The following is a 15,386-nucleotide window of genomic DNA, read 5'->3' on the forward strand; positions in this document are numbered from 1 at the left end:
TGCAAGCTCAACATGAAGCTTCAGTGGGACCAACACCATAAATCAACATGGTGCACATTGCTAAAGACACACAGGGACTATAGTCCATCGATGACACCTCAATAATGCATGTTACCAAGACACAAAACGTCCCACCCAAACCAACATTTCCAGATAGGCAACTTGAAAGTAAGGGAAAAGCCCCAATTGATTAGCAAGAACAAGTAGCCTTTTTCCACCAAGATCTCGAATTAGGCCCAGGAAAGGCAACCTCCAATGGCAAATGTGAGCTATGTGCAGAGGCTAGCAAAGATGGTGAGTCTAATGCCTAGAGCAGTAGGTACACTCATAAATGAAGATTAAACACTCCAAGAGAACCCGTGGTACACCCCAATTCAAGGGAGAGTCGTCATCTGGATCAAGATATAATTTGTGGGAAGATATAAACGGCCATTCACATGACAATTGATCAGTTTTTATTATCCGTTCGGAATTTCTATCACCAACTATGCCAATAAATTTTGGGTATGAGGTAGCTTACGACACCACCACCAAGAGGTCCTTGGGCGCCATTTTGTTTTGCTATGTTTGAGATTCCTTCCAATGGACTAGTGGTGCCCATCTATGATAAGAACATTGAAGTTCTCATGATAGGGTTGAATAGCTAGTCAATTTGAGCTCGATGTAGGGTCTAAGGTCAACATATTTTTCAATGCAATGTGGAATTAGCTAGGATTTCACAATTGGGATCTAGCTCCATTTGTAGTTCAAATGGCATATCAACAAAGAGTGCAACCTATGGGCCTTATGTGTGGGATGACAATCTCTATGGCGGATTTCACATTTGTCATCGCAATAGTAATGCTGCATATGAAGGACATTAAAGGCACATACCCGATGTTGTTGGGCCAACCAATGGCTCTGAGTCATTCTAACCAAAACACTATTTAAAAGGGTAAAAAGAAGTTTCGCACATCAATTGCCAACAAAAGGCCTATCAATTTTCATCTTCACCCATAGGTCATTGAAGGTGTCAATATGATTAGCAAGTTCAATAAAGATGAGGAAGATGAATATGGCAAGAGCAATCTACACGTCTAGATTGTTTGAGGTGGATGTGGTTCAAATTTGCAACCCAATTGCAAGCCAAACTTTCGAGCACCAAACTATGTGTTATCAGAACAATCAAATGTGTTATCAAAACAAGCAACCCAATTGCAAGCCAAAGTTTCGAGCACCAAACTATGTGTTATCAGAACAATCAAATGTGTTATCAAAACAAGTAACCCAATTGCAAGCCAAACTTTCGAGCACCAAAAGGTGCAAAGTGAAAAAGTCACCTGCAAATTTGACAGCTCGTTGCTAGAAAAAAAGTCTTTGAAAAGGAACGCTAGCCTTCTTGACGAGTCAAGGAAACAATGTCTAACCTCAATCTAGGATCCAAAGATGATCCACAAAATAGTTCAGGTACATTCAAAATTGTCTCACATTCCCATTGGCTCACATAAATTGCTTGTATCTTATGTACATGTTTGCTTGGAGCTACACAGACATGAAAGAAATTGATCCCCAATTCTACCAATATTGGATCAACCTCAAAGAAGATGCAATCCCAATCCAACACAACAATATCAAATGAACCCAAACTATGCCAAATGGGCCAAAGAAGAAATCGAAAAGCTCCTCTACCATCATAAGTGTAAGGCAAGGCATTAAGAGCGTGCAATGGAATAACTTGTTCAAATGCAACTCAAGGCCCACATTTCAAGAGTAACTATCATAAGATCCCTAAGACTTAAAAGGTATTGGACACTTATATTGTTTTTGTAGCAATCACATGAACCAACAAAAACTTTCCTACTCCCCATCACTAGCATTTTCATCTACAATGCATGCAAAGGTGTTTGAGCCTCTCCAAAAGCCATGACAAATCTTCCAATAAGATCTCCCAAACAAATGAAAGGTATGGAAGCTTTTAGAAATGTTTGGAGGATGTGATTGAAGAGAAAGGTAAGGAATACATATTATTCTTCTACCAAGAAGTAATTCAAGACTCATAAATGATCTCTCACAAAAGTAATATCCCCTTGTCATAACATCACCTCCTTGCAAAGGATGGACTTACTAAAATCTCATGCCTTTACAAAGGAGATGATGTTCCCAAACACATCCTTCTTGCAAAACTAACCATGATAACTAGTTGGAAATGCTTGTCTTGCAAATGCAAAATGAGTTGCAACTCCTTGCAAAGCTCACAATGAGATTTGCACCCTTGTCTTCAATGAGTTCGTAGGCCTAGATAGTCTATAAGGTTCACCTAACTTTACCAACTCCAATAATTTGTTTTGGCTCATGATTAGCTACAAAATACATCCATTACTGTCTTGTTGGTATTAGTCATAATTGAAGATTGCATGATAGATTACTAGTTATATCTCTTGCTGAAATGATTTTTCCATGCATTTTTTTAAATTAAGATAAAAATGTACTCAAGATAATTCTACTAACAAAATAGTCACATGCCATAACTAGCAATTTAGGAGGATGCTTGGATGCCTAAATGGCTATGGCATTTTGAACATAAATGCCATAACTAGCAATTGAAGGGCAACTTAGGTGGCTCATGGGGATGCCTTATGCAATTGAGTCAAGCAAGCAACTTATATGTCACATGGGAATTATTGAAGCCACACAAGCCTTGGAGGTTTGATAGAGGGTTGACCCATGGCCACTCCAAACCTAGATCAACTATCAAAGCAAGATTTTAGCCCCAAATGCAGATCACTTTAGAATACATAGCTACCACTTCAAATAATGCTCTCCCCTTCCAACGTTTTCTCCCCACCCTCAACACTCTCTCCCCTCTTGCTACGCTGGAGCTTTGCCTCCAAGCACACCTTTGGCCTGTTCAATGTCATCCCTAATACAAATGCTAAAGCATTGAGAAGCTACAGCTCCTATCCCTTGCTCTAGCCTTCTGCCCTTCTCAAAGATTGAAGAGGATGACATCTTTTCATGTTTCAGCTTATGCATCTATTTCTCTACCACTAATTGTGTCCTCTGAATTTTCTTGCATAGAAATGGGATTGCAATTAAGTCCTTAATACAATTGCTTCTTGTCTCAACATATTTTTACGATGGCACCACATTAGTATGATTTCTCATAGAGCATAATCCAAAGTTGATCATATGCTTAGCACCTGCTATGAGCTTGTTGAAGTATGCTTCATGCTTGGGCGTATATGCTTCCAATGTTTGAAATTTTGCTTCTTAAAGCTTTACTGCTTGCTAACATATGCTTGTTCTTGTTTTAAATGTGCTTGTACTTGAAGAAGATTTACTTGTTGAAAGTTTTGGCACTTTAACGCTTTGTCGTCATGACTCTGCTGAGCGTCAAAGGATATACTAAGCATTGACCGCACTTGGTTCATCATTGAGCAAAGGTACATCGCTCATGATGAGTATGTGAAAATAAATATTATGTAGACCTGAACGGGAAAACAAAGGATGGTTTCAATCATTAGCATCTGCTCCTTCAGGAATGGAAAAATAAAGGAACAGAGCAAGGGATGAGGAAGAACCAAGGCAATGGATGTTTGTGCACGAGTGCTTGTGTGGATGCTGCATGTGAGCACATGAAGCAGATACAAGGATACATGTTTTGAAAACATGCACATGGACATGTGCTTGTATATACACGAAGGCTAGTCATTCTGTCCCTGTCGCTCCAATTTTCACAGCGCAAGAATTGAAGCAACCTGCAATCAATACCAGCAGCATAAATTTTTTTGTTTAAGCATCATTAGGGACAACTAAGTACCCATACAGTGGCAGGTCTTGCTAGAAAAACAAATACTTCCATGTTGAACTGGCCTGAAATTATGTAGCATATTACAGCTGACAGTTCCAAAACCAACGTGAACAATGTTTCAGAATTCTTGTGATCGTATCACTTCTACAATACATGAGGAAAGCACCTCTTAGGAGATGTACACTGTCCTGCTTAATGGGACTCTTTTAAGTATATCTTCTCGTTTTTTATTCTCATGAATGCAAAAGTGCAACTTCCAAGGCAGGATATCTTACACAAGGAAATTCTCAAAGAAAAGCCAGCTTAAAGTTCTGGCTACCTTGGAAGCTTATGTTATCAGATATTCGATGGCCGCACAGCCTCCAAATTATGGGCTACCACTGAATTCATGACCTTACGGATAGTATAATCTGGAGAGCACCACAGATTCAACAGAGAGATTAGCTCTTTTCTGAATACAAAAAGAAGGGCTTTCCCTCAGAAAGTTGACACATTGAAAATTGCAATTAGTTGTGTATTTGGTATCTTAGTACTTATGAGAAATTTGTGCTGAGAGCTCTTAGGAGTTGCATTCAAAAACATCTTATCAGTAAACATCTTATCATCACAAGGAAGAGGAAAACTTCTTCTGTACCTCGTTTCAGGAATGAGAAGGTACAGGCGTTCTTGGCTATTTGCACTGACAATCCTTCAGCCATGAGCTCTGGCAATCATCAACTTAGGATTTGAATGCGTAGTTGAAAGACATGCAAAGCCCCTATGCCTTCATCAGTACACACCTGATGCCCATGTACGAAACGTGTAAATACCATCCAACTGAGCTGGTAATTCCAAAAGTCTGAATGCCCTTGCCAGGAAGCACGTATGTTCCCAATATGGGGTTCCCTTTGAGCTAATGGATATACATACCAGGACACCAATCTATGACAAAAATGTGCTATCATTTAATTGAAAGATTGCAATTCCTCTGAAATTGGGCCTTTTGCGCCCTATAGGCTTCTGCTTTGCTTGCTGTATTTCCTGATCTCCTGTAGCTTCCAGCAGATTATAAATCACACATTGGCCTGATTACCTAGAGCAAAAGCAGCTGACTCAACATGTTGAAGGAGGAAATCATATATTTTTCGTTTCAAACGGGCCAACGTTTCAATCAGCTCAGTGTCATCTGTCTCTTCATTTCCAACACCTACGTGATCTAGCCAATCATTGACCCTTTTCAACTGTGATAGCATAGCTGCAATTTGAGTATTATCTTGATGTGAACTTGATTTTCCTGTAGAGCTGTCCGATGTGGTTTCAATTGCATTTGATGTTTCAAAACCATTGTCCAATGCTCCCTCCAAAAACCTCAAAAACCAACTTTGAGATTCACTTTGAATCTGTTTTGCAAGCTCTGCAGTCACTTGCAAGCCACCGCCCTTGACCCAGTTGAGAACTATAGGTGGACCTGGAATAGGAGCATCACATCCATTCTTGTTTGCAAGTTTTGCACTGATATTTTTAGGGACAGTTCCATTTGGCAAACGGCGGCTTGTTGCCTTCAACAGACTGGTTTGCTTTGTCTCACCAGCATCACATCCGCTAATACGCCTTTTGTCAGTTCCCACAAGAGACATGGGTGACTGGAGTCGTTTATTTGAAGAAGAAGCTTTCTTGGAAGACAACAATGAGGATGTACCACTGCCATGAGGCATTGCATCTGCTTGCAAACCAGAAACTTTGTCTAGAACTAGTATTGCTTGATCACCAGAAATGTTTCCTCTAGGAGCAGCTTTCCTGAGATTCGTCTTGGTGGTCACACTTCCTGCCTGCTTGGTCATGAGTGAGAAAGGAGCCAGATCAGTTGACAGAGCGGCACCAACCCACAAGGTCGCCCGTTTCGCCTTCTCCATGGACACATTTTGTAAATTCTCTGTGATAATAGAAGGTTCATCCCCATCCGTCTGTTTATTTGACTTCTCCATTGCAGCCAAAGCATTTGCAACAGTTGTAGCTTGAGTGAGAACCTGTTGAAGGTCCAGAAACTGTTCCACTGAGGCCTGAGGAAACTCCGGTTTTGCCGAGGAACACAGCTCAGAAAACATGCTGTGAACAACCGACATTAAATTAATGTCAGAAATAACAATTGGCAGACAGTCCAAGAGAACAGCATTCATTTGAAGATTCCGGCTCCTAGATTGATTACCAACGCAGTCGAGAAAAGCCAAAAGGAGAAGCTATCCCAAGCCAGTATTGGTCATATAATGGTAGGCTAACATATAATAGACCTCCCATTCGTATCCACATCTTTAGAAGCAAGCACCTGAAGATATGCTTTGAGATCTCAAATCAGAGAAAATAAGGCTTTGATGATAATGGAACTAGCAGGATTACATTTCAAAACTCAGGGCTAAGGTCAGAGAATTGTTACCGGATATGATGTTTATACGGAAGGGATTTCCCATGGAAGATGCCATAGTAGGTGAGATCTAAAAGACCGATCAGACATCAGTTTGCAAAGGGCTTTTATCAGAACTATTTTACAAGTTCTTTCAGCCACATGGCATTGAGAGTCATTTTTCATATTAAAGATATTTGCAATAGCTATCAAATATCAGCTTACATGTTTATACAAGGCGCTTTTGATCATCAGAACAGTGTACACAGCAATACATAGTTGCTAAGGGTGGTTAAGGACATCAAATGTGTGTGTAGAAGCATAAGGGTGATGGTCAGTTGGAATTGCATGTGCGGTCCAGGGAACATTGAAATAGGGCGGCGGGCCTTCTCTACTGCCACCACTGGAGATAACAACCTTTATTTTCAATATTGATGAAAAATGTCACCCGTCAAGTTAAAAAATCTATCTAAATCATTGATCAGGACTAACGTGACAAAATATGTGTTTAGGATATGAAGTTTGATCTCTGAAAGGCCCTTCTTAGATAATCTTTATTTAAAGCCAATCTAGCAATATACCTTTGTAAGACTAGAATATATCCAATCTAACAATACACACTTCTAATACAGTCAAGTGGAGGTAAATCCAACAATGGATGCAAGGAACATGCCACCCATGATGTAAGGCAATGCACCACAGTTTCAAAAAATATTGTGAGAAATCATCAAGGTGGAAGCATATGTACACACTCAAAAGACAATGCATGGACAAGAAGACTCAAAGAGAGAGCTAATACTTAAGTATTAAGCCAACCCGAAACATGGTACCTCCTAACAAGTGCATGTGATAGCAGATGAAGACTACTTTTGTCCATACACCCACTTTGCAAGTCCATAGTGTGCACAGTAGCAAAAGTTGGACCCAAATGACACTTAGGCTGCCCCACATGAACAATCAGTGGGTGAAACTGCTCAACCATTGACTAGACTACTAAAGGCCCCATGACCTAGAGGATGAGTTTGGGCATGTTCCGAGAGAGAGAGAGAGAGAGAGAGAGAGAGAGAGAGAGAGAGGAACATATGTCTAGATGAATCCAAGAACATGCCCAAACTCATTCTTAGACGACACAACACAATCTGTGGTTTCAATCTCATGATATTCACAAGGTTGAAAACCATAAACTCCATCACACGCAACAAGGACTAGCTACTAACATCTATGAAATCCCCTCCAACGCCTTAGTATACCATAGCACCCAACAATGGGAGTAGACCATAGTATAAGCATATGCTCTCACACATACAAATCCACACACCCCCACATCCTTGAGCATCCATTTATACAAAGGTCTTCATACTGAGTTTCTGTCAACACTGCAGAAGGGTGGGGCCAAACACAACCATGACAAAGGCTAGCACTAAAGGAGAAGGCTAGTCAACCTGGGCTCAACCTGCTGCCTATTGGCCCTTATGTCTATTGGCTGACCAGGGTTGGCCAACCAGCCTGCCTTGGGGCCTATAAAATCCCCCATATGCTGTACTATATGTTGGGTCTATGTCCAACTCCATAACTTGCCTCATGAGCCATACGTACCAGCCATCATGCCCCTCTACAAGGATTGTGTGCAGCCCCATATCCCACTTGGGAGAGGGAAGCATTGCCCTCAGGAGATCAATGTGTAAAAGCCCATGTCACCTAAGAACAAGGATGCGTTTAAAATACCTGAACATATTTCTACATAATTGTTCATCCTCCCATGTATAAGTGTACATAATTTGATGTTGAAGTTTTAAATATCCCTCATCTACGTATATGTGATGTAAGTCCCTCAATTAGAAAGCCCCCCTTTAGTACTCACATGTCCTATGTTACATGTGTGGAGTTAACCCTTGCCCCCTCTTCTCCTTGGGCATCACCATAAAAGAGAGTCCGTTTTGCATTGCATTTAGTTAGAATGTTCATGGATACACTCAAAGGAAGCTTTTTGGCTAGCCAATAGATGCCCATGTATTATGAAAAAAGGTAGGAGAAGCACATTTTTGGGAGACTTGTCCTCAATGTAGACTTGCCATTTGAGGGCATCTCAGCATTGATCCAAGAACCACCTGGCTATCCAAGACTATTGGTTGACTTACACACGCACTTGTTCCACTAATTACAAAAACAGCATCATGCATCAAAGGCGATCGAAAACCCCTAACTTGGTTGTGCTGAGGGCTAGCATTTAGGGTAAACGCTAATCAAAAGTCAGTCATCTCTACATAGATCACTATGGTAACAAAGCCATAGATCATGGTTTGCTGATTCTGAAGAGGTATGTATAACAATACATGCTATGCAATACATACCGCCAAGGTAGGCCAATGATATGTCTACAGACTAGGTGACTCGACCCCGTAGGATCTAACCCTATCACTGACCTAGAATCTCGTCCTCAATCCAACCAGAATCATAGCACAAGCGCCTCGATCCTCCCGACCACCCCCGAGCACGTGGGCTACACCTCGATTCATCCATAGGCCCGTATCTAACCCAGGCGTCCCATACCACCTGAGCCCGTCCAGAGGACCTTCGATACACCACCTATGATCCGCCATGTAGATGGCCAGAGTCCTGGCCTGGGTCCAAGTCCCATCCATCAGTTGAGGAACGCTCAACTGATCTGCACAATAGCATTGGCCCTCCCTCTCTATAGAAGGAAACCCGCTATAGATAGCACAATGCTATGAATAGGTCCCTCCATATAAAGCGAGCACCATATATGAATCAATCTCTATATATAGCAATCTCGGCTAAAAATAGCCATCCAACCCTATGCTATCATGTAACCCACGTTAACCTGCTATCCAACCCTAGGTATACCATGCACATGACATACTCCCCTTCCTCTAAGAACTCACTCCTGAGTTCACCAGAAAGCCCGAAAACTCTCTGTGAAGATGAGTCAATGCCAATAACTATACTCTGACTATCAGTTTGAGTGTGCTATACTTTCCATGAGATTCAAATCAAAGAAAATCTAAGGCCAAAGTCACAATCTGTGATAACCAACCCAAGGAAAGTAAATCTCTCAATCTAAACAAGGTTACATATCATCGAGTAGTCTCCTCAAGAAATCAAGTAACGCCTGAATCCACAGAGTTAATTCCGTTGACATATCCATACACAAGCATGGTAAAATCTGTACCTGAAGGTAAATGATTCGATCAACCTTATCTATTGAGTATCCTTGAACTCAAAATCTTAGGTTGAAATCGAGGAATCATTGTTCGAACAACCCCATCAATTGAACCCCTCGAGGTCAATTTTTGGGTTGCAATTTCTATCAACCCTAATTTTTGAATTACTTAGTATTCAGAAAATCCCTCAACGGAATACCCTTGTAATTCAAATTCTTGGGTTGAAATACATGACAGACTTTCCATCGCAGAACAATTAGGTATCCATTCATAACTCATGATGGAAGAATCTTCATGGAAGTATCAATGGGCAAAAACCTGACCAAAGATATGGTCCCTTTGATCTATCCTTGAAATGCCCCTACATGAGGATAATCAATAAAAATTCAGTTGGCTATATACAGTCAATGGTACTGTTCTAGACATGTATATAGTCAACCATCATAGGAATAACATCCTATGTGATCCAAAGACTACGGAAACATACAACCCGAAATCTCTTAAAACAAGATCCACTATCGAATATCATGTATAAACTTGTGCACATAAACCGCTCCGATCACAGATCATCCAGTAATTAGGATCTCTTATCTAGGAACATCAAGTTCCAAACAAGGCATTGATAAACCATCATCAGAAGAGATGTGGTAACCCTCCCTGAGATTGAGTCTAGACTATGGAGCTCCAAGGTTGAATCCCAAAAAATACATGGCTTCTCTCAGGGAATCTACACACCAAGATTCGAGAAAGGGAAATCCAATTGTCTTAGTTAAGTCCAGTTTAAGCTGTAACAAAATCTCAAGCATCCTCAATATACCATATACCTGAACAAAAGTACACGTTATATAATTTGAAAAAAAACCCATCAAATTATAGATGCCACAAGTTACAAATCATAACCAAATTAACCAAAACCTGGTCAATTTAATAACAAGACAATTTAGAACATAATTCATACAAAATTGGGGAGCTTCTTGAACCAAGAGTGGTTCAAAAGATCCAGTCGAGCAAAAAATAATTAGGTGTCAATCAAAATTGAGGATTTCAACTTCTTCATCGCTTCTGAATAACTCGGAAGCGGTACAAAGACTCTAAAACAAGTTCTCTACATTTAGAACATGAGCCTTCTTCAATATATTTCTGGTATTGACCCTTTTATAGTAGTGAAGAGCTGCCCAGAGTTCATCCATCAAGGAATCCATCTCTCGTAGCAAGTCATGAGGTCTACGAGGAATAATCTCCGATCTAGCCTTGTTCTCCATCTCAATAAAGCAATAATCCAACGTAGGTGTCTCATTACTTTGATGTCCTTCCATGGCTGGAAAATATCTCGCACGGGAGAGGAACTAGAAGAAAAGCAGCTGCGTCCAAACACGTGCTCTTCCCAAGAGAGAATATGGTGCTGTGTGGAATCAAGGAAGAAGGCAAGTAGAGGACAGCAAGAAAGATGGCGGAATCTGATAGGCTGATCTCAGACAGAAAGAGGGTGGGGAATTCGCCTTCATGCGCTGAAATGCTGAAGTGAGAGAGAGAGGAATCCCGGGTATATTATTAGCCAAGAAGAGCCATCAAAAGCTAGGCGAATTTAGGGTGGGTGCTTGATTTAGAGCAAGTGCTTTCCTTGCTAGAGAAAAACAAAAAAGCAACCTGCATTTTTAAACCAAAAACAGTCTTGCTTTAAATAGATCTGGTCCCGCTTTTCTCCAGCCAGCCAAAAATAGCCAAAACGTGCTAAAATCAGGCCATCCGCTCCTTCCCAAAGCCAAGCGCCTGCCCCCAATTATATCGCCCCTATCTCTAATGCCCGAATTTCCTAGACAAGCCGTTCTCTGGTTTACGTACACCCTCTCTTTCCTCCTACTTCTCAACTGCAACAAATCTAGGTCTCTAGGGTAGGAATCTCATCCTTGAGAACCTAGAGCGAATTCTTTCCCTAACCAGCCCACTCTCATGTGTCCCCACACAACCAATCACATCAACAACCCAAGCGTGGAAAGTTATAGGTCAAAAACAACACATACTCATATCTCTTGTTGAAACATCAAGTCTCCTCATCGCCTACCCTTCTCAGGCAACGAAGAGAGAGCACATAGCCTATGGACTTCTATTTCTTCCACAACTCGCCCAATCATGAGCGCACATCATCAGCCAACAATTCAGCCCATACATGAGCGGAAATTCAGATTTGCAAGAGCAATCTCGAAAAGCATACTTGGAAGACATCTTTTCTGCATACCTCGTGTTAAATTCAATTGTGATAGGACGGCTCTGATACCAAATGACTCAGCCCCGCAGGATCTAACCCTATCACTGACCTAGAATCTCATCCTCAATCCAACCAAAATTATAGCACAGGCGCCTTGATCCTCCCAACCACCCCTGTGCACGTGGGCTACAACTCGACTCATCCATAGGCCCGTATCTAACCCAAGCATCCCATACCACCTGAGCCCATCCAGAGGACCTTCGATACACCACCTATGATCTGCCATGTAGATGGCCAGAGTCCTGGCTTGGGTCCAAGTCCCATCCATCAGTTGAGGAGCGCTCAACTGATCTACACAATAGCACTGGCCCTCCCTCTATATAGAAGGAAACCTGCTATAGATAGCACAATGCTATGAATAGCTCCCTCCATATAAAGCGAGCACCATATATGAATCAATCTCTATATATAGCAATCTCGGCTAAAAATAGCCATCCAGCCCTATGATATCCTATAACCCACGTTAACCTGCTATCCAACCATGCACATGACACTTAGGATTAATTTCCCATCATACAATACAAAAAACATGCCGCTCGATATAACCCCAAATTCACGTTTGTTACTGTCACAGTAACACCAAGAAAACCCACCTTATCTACCGCAATCAGCAGAATATGGCAAGGGTGTGTTCCAGCTATCCAGTTTTCCCGAACTTTTATGGCTTATAAACAGTAACATAGAAGCCAGAGATTTCAAAAGTGGAAACAGTTACCTCAAACTCCGAATGACACTTTCAGCAGCAGAGGCCTCCTTCAATGCCTCTGCAGCAGCTGATGAAGCAGCATCTCGCCTTTGCACAGCCTCCTGAAGGAGCGAAATTGGATGTGTAAGCTAAAACAAAGATATAACTCGTTTATTTTAATACATTGAAAGAGGCTCCAGCCTCCAACTCTACTCCGAGTTGCAAGAGAAGCGTACATTTCCAAGCGTCAACAAGCTTGAGGGAAGACAATCCCAATTAACACTTCCATCGGTCAATCTTTTATTACTAATAGAAGCCTTGACCAGCTTGTCAGATGCATTGGAATCTGAAGGCAGACCACTGATTTTCTTTGTCGGCACAATGGCTGAGGCTTTGGTGTTCATTTTCAAAGCCGTAATTTTGGGAGGTGCACTGACAGCCTCTTGCAGCTGTTGCAAATTACTATCCTTCGATATTTTTGGAAGCGATACCTGAATAGCAACGAAAGTGTCAAAGGTTAAAGTTTGTTTTCAACAATACGAATTTCACTAAATTCGAGCATTATATATAACGGCGAAGGATGCTGGTGCCAAAATTCAAGCAGGCATCTTGGCGTATGAATTTGTAGAACAAAAGGTAAAGAAGGGAAGAGCACGCACTGGAGGAAGAAGTGGAGCCTTGGTATTTGGTGATGCTTTCTTAGGTGTCAGTCTCTCTTTGAATTCCTTAATTCCCACAGCCCCTTCCCAGCTTTTTCGTAGTGTTTTCGCACTAACCGCAAGCAAGTCGCCGACTTTTGATGCAGTGGAAGCAGTAATTAGGCTGCCCAAGGAGCGTCGTTTGCTAACGTCTCCGACGCTCCTCTTATGCACAACGTTGGCGATCCCGGTAGATGCTCGAACAGACGGCTGTTGCGACTTGGATAAAAAGTTATATGCAGCCCCGTTATATGGGACCTTCCTCTCCTCTGGGCAGGCAACACGCCCCTTGACCCCAGGTTTCTCTGCCGTAGATGCCTTTGCTCGTGGTGAGCCCCTATCGGCCGAGCGGGAGAGGACAACAGAGCTCGTGGGCGAACTGGGGATGGAACGTGGAACTAGGCGCAGTCCAGGAGACACATCTCGAATTAGCTTGGACTTGACTATCCGTCCCTTCTGTCCAGCGATACTGTCTCCCTGCACATTCTCATGATTGTCGGACGAGACGGAACGAGATCTTTCGAACACGTTCTGCCCCGGCTTCTCTGCAAGCTTAGAATTTGCACAATTCCGAGATAACCTTGAAGCGCAAGCTTCGGAGCTACAGGAAGTAGGCCTAGCAGCGACGGGCTCCGGTCCATTCGAGGATCTCGACACAGTGCTCTCAAAGGACGATGAATCGAACGTCCTAGACGAAATTCTCGCCAGCCCATTCTCTATTGGATTGGAGGCGGCCTTCCCGACATGTCCGTTTTGCAATGCAGGAACGATCGTGGTGATAAGATCTTCGGGAGTCCCAACGAAAGGATGCCTACCTGGGAGAGGTCGAACGCCTCGCAGGAGCGGCACAGGAGAGCCGGATTCCAGCTTGTCGACATGGATGAACTGGCCGAGCTGGAGCTTGTCGCTGAGTATGAGATCGTCGTGCTCCTCGGCAAGAGAGACGTAAGTTGCATGCGAAGAATCGGAGACCTTGAGGTAGAATCCGTGGTTGGGCCAAAGCTCAGAGCCAGCGAGGGCGGGCAAGATGCTGACGACCTGGAGGAGGACGGAGCGGTGCTCGCCAGCGACTTTGAAGTCGGAGTTCATGTGTTGGAGGAGCTTGAGGAGGACGCCGGGGGTCAAGGTGGCCATGGCGAAGGAGGCGGGGGGGGGGAGGAAGGGTGCTAAAGGTTCATGAAGAGGGAAGGTGAGGGGGGAGAAGAACAGAAGGGATTGAGAAGAAAGGGATTGAAGGGACAGGCGCCATAGCCGAGCTTCAAAAGCACAGAGGACGAAGACGAAGAAGAAGAAGAACTCAAAGAAGAAGATGAAAAAGACGAAGAAGAAAACTAAGAGGGATAATTTCCCATTCAGAAGGAAGGTTCATAATTAACTACTGTAGTTCCACCACCTACGCCTAGTTACCACCCTTCTTTCCTTCCTAACCGCACATCTTTGACCTAACTAAACTATACTTTATAGTATGATTTTATCATGCACCATAATTAACTCATTTTTTGTTAGTGGCCTGCATTGGACTCTTTCATCATTTTTGAAGGGCCTCCTCTAGCATTACATTTTTTACTCAACATTGACCTTGGATAATGCTTTCCTCAACACTCAGCTCACCTTGCTATCTACTCAACAATGACCTGCGTCCTTGCCACTTCCACGAGAGTGATTTAGAAGTTGCCCTCATCTTGCTACATGCGTCCTTGCCACTTCCACGAGAGTGATTTAGAAGTTGCCCTATCTTGCTACATACTCGACAATGACTTGCATCCTTACACTTCCAACACTGATTTTGAATGGACAAAATCGCATGTTCTAACAAATGCAGGAGGTACATAATCAGAGCATAGATTAGAATCAAAAGAGCTTGAATGCAAAGATGGATGGATGCATCCAAAGATGTCTGCCAAAATGCATCAAGTTGTCGTTTTGAGTCTCTATTGTACAAAAATAATGAGTGCATATTGAGTATTGCTAGCTCTAGTTAGCAATCTCTGTGGTCCCATATTTTGAGGGCATGTGCTAAAGAGTACAATGCCCTCTTCTTTGAGGCTTGTTAAGGCAACATTTCAAGTGAGCTTGGTAAATCTTAGGGCCTTGGCATAGAGATATCATTTGGAAATCCTTACATTGTTTTAATTTTGGGAAAATATATACTTTATTTATTAGGAGGTAAAAAGGAAGGCTCAAACTCTAAGAGGCCACCCCCTACAGAGCCAAAGTGTCGACCCTTAACATTGGCAATGAAGCTACCCTCGTAGCACATAGCACCCAAGGGGTAGACTCGCAACATTGGCATTTGGAATGCCAAACCATAGATGCTTGTGTTCTTCTTTTTTTTAAGACTTATAAAGTTTTTTTTTCCCGAAATAAAAGTTTTTTATTAAAACTTCA

General features: G+C 42.3%; 1 protein-coding gene across 3 annotated transcripts; it reads right to left on the bottom strand.

Annotated features, from left to right (window-relative positions):
* Positions 1–3,240: 3,240 nt before the first annotated feature.
* On the bottom strand, positions 3,241–14,284 carry LOC147887449 (protein CORTICAL MICROTUBULE DISORDERING 2-like). 3 transcript variants are annotated; one of them, XM_087394481.1, is made up of 6 exons: positions 12,960–14,284; positions 12,537–12,791; positions 12,331–12,422; positions 4,425–5,875; positions 4,110–4,200; positions 3,241–3,737 (listed from the first exon to the last, which is right to left on the bottom strand). In XM_087394481.1, exons 1-4 carry the CDS (start codon positions 14,130–14,132, stop codon positions 4,843–4,845), a joined length of 2,553 nt encoding a protein of 850 aa, XP_087250607.1. In that variant the 5' UTR covers positions 14,133–14,284; the 3' UTR covers positions 3,241–3,737; positions 4,110–4,200; positions 4,425–4,842. The 3 variants fall into 3 exon arrangements, with proteins under 3 accessions (XP_087250607.1, XP_087250606.1, XP_087250604.1); XM_087394480.1 differs by having other exon boundaries at positions 4,066–4,200; XM_087394478.1 differs by lacking the exon at positions 3,241–3,737 and having other exon boundaries at positions 3,826–4,200.
* Positions 14,285–15,386: the final 1,102 nt, after the last annotated feature.

Source organism: Dipteris shenzhenensis, chromosome 23, assembly GCF_047967505.1.
Source record: "Dipteris shenzhenensis isolate YYH24624 ecotype China chromosome 23, Dip_SZ_1.0, whole genome shotgun sequence".
Classification (NCBI taxonomy): domain Eukaryota; kingdom Viridiplantae; phylum Streptophyta; class Polypodiopsida; order Gleicheniales; family Dipteridaceae; genus Dipteris; species Dipteris shenzhenensis.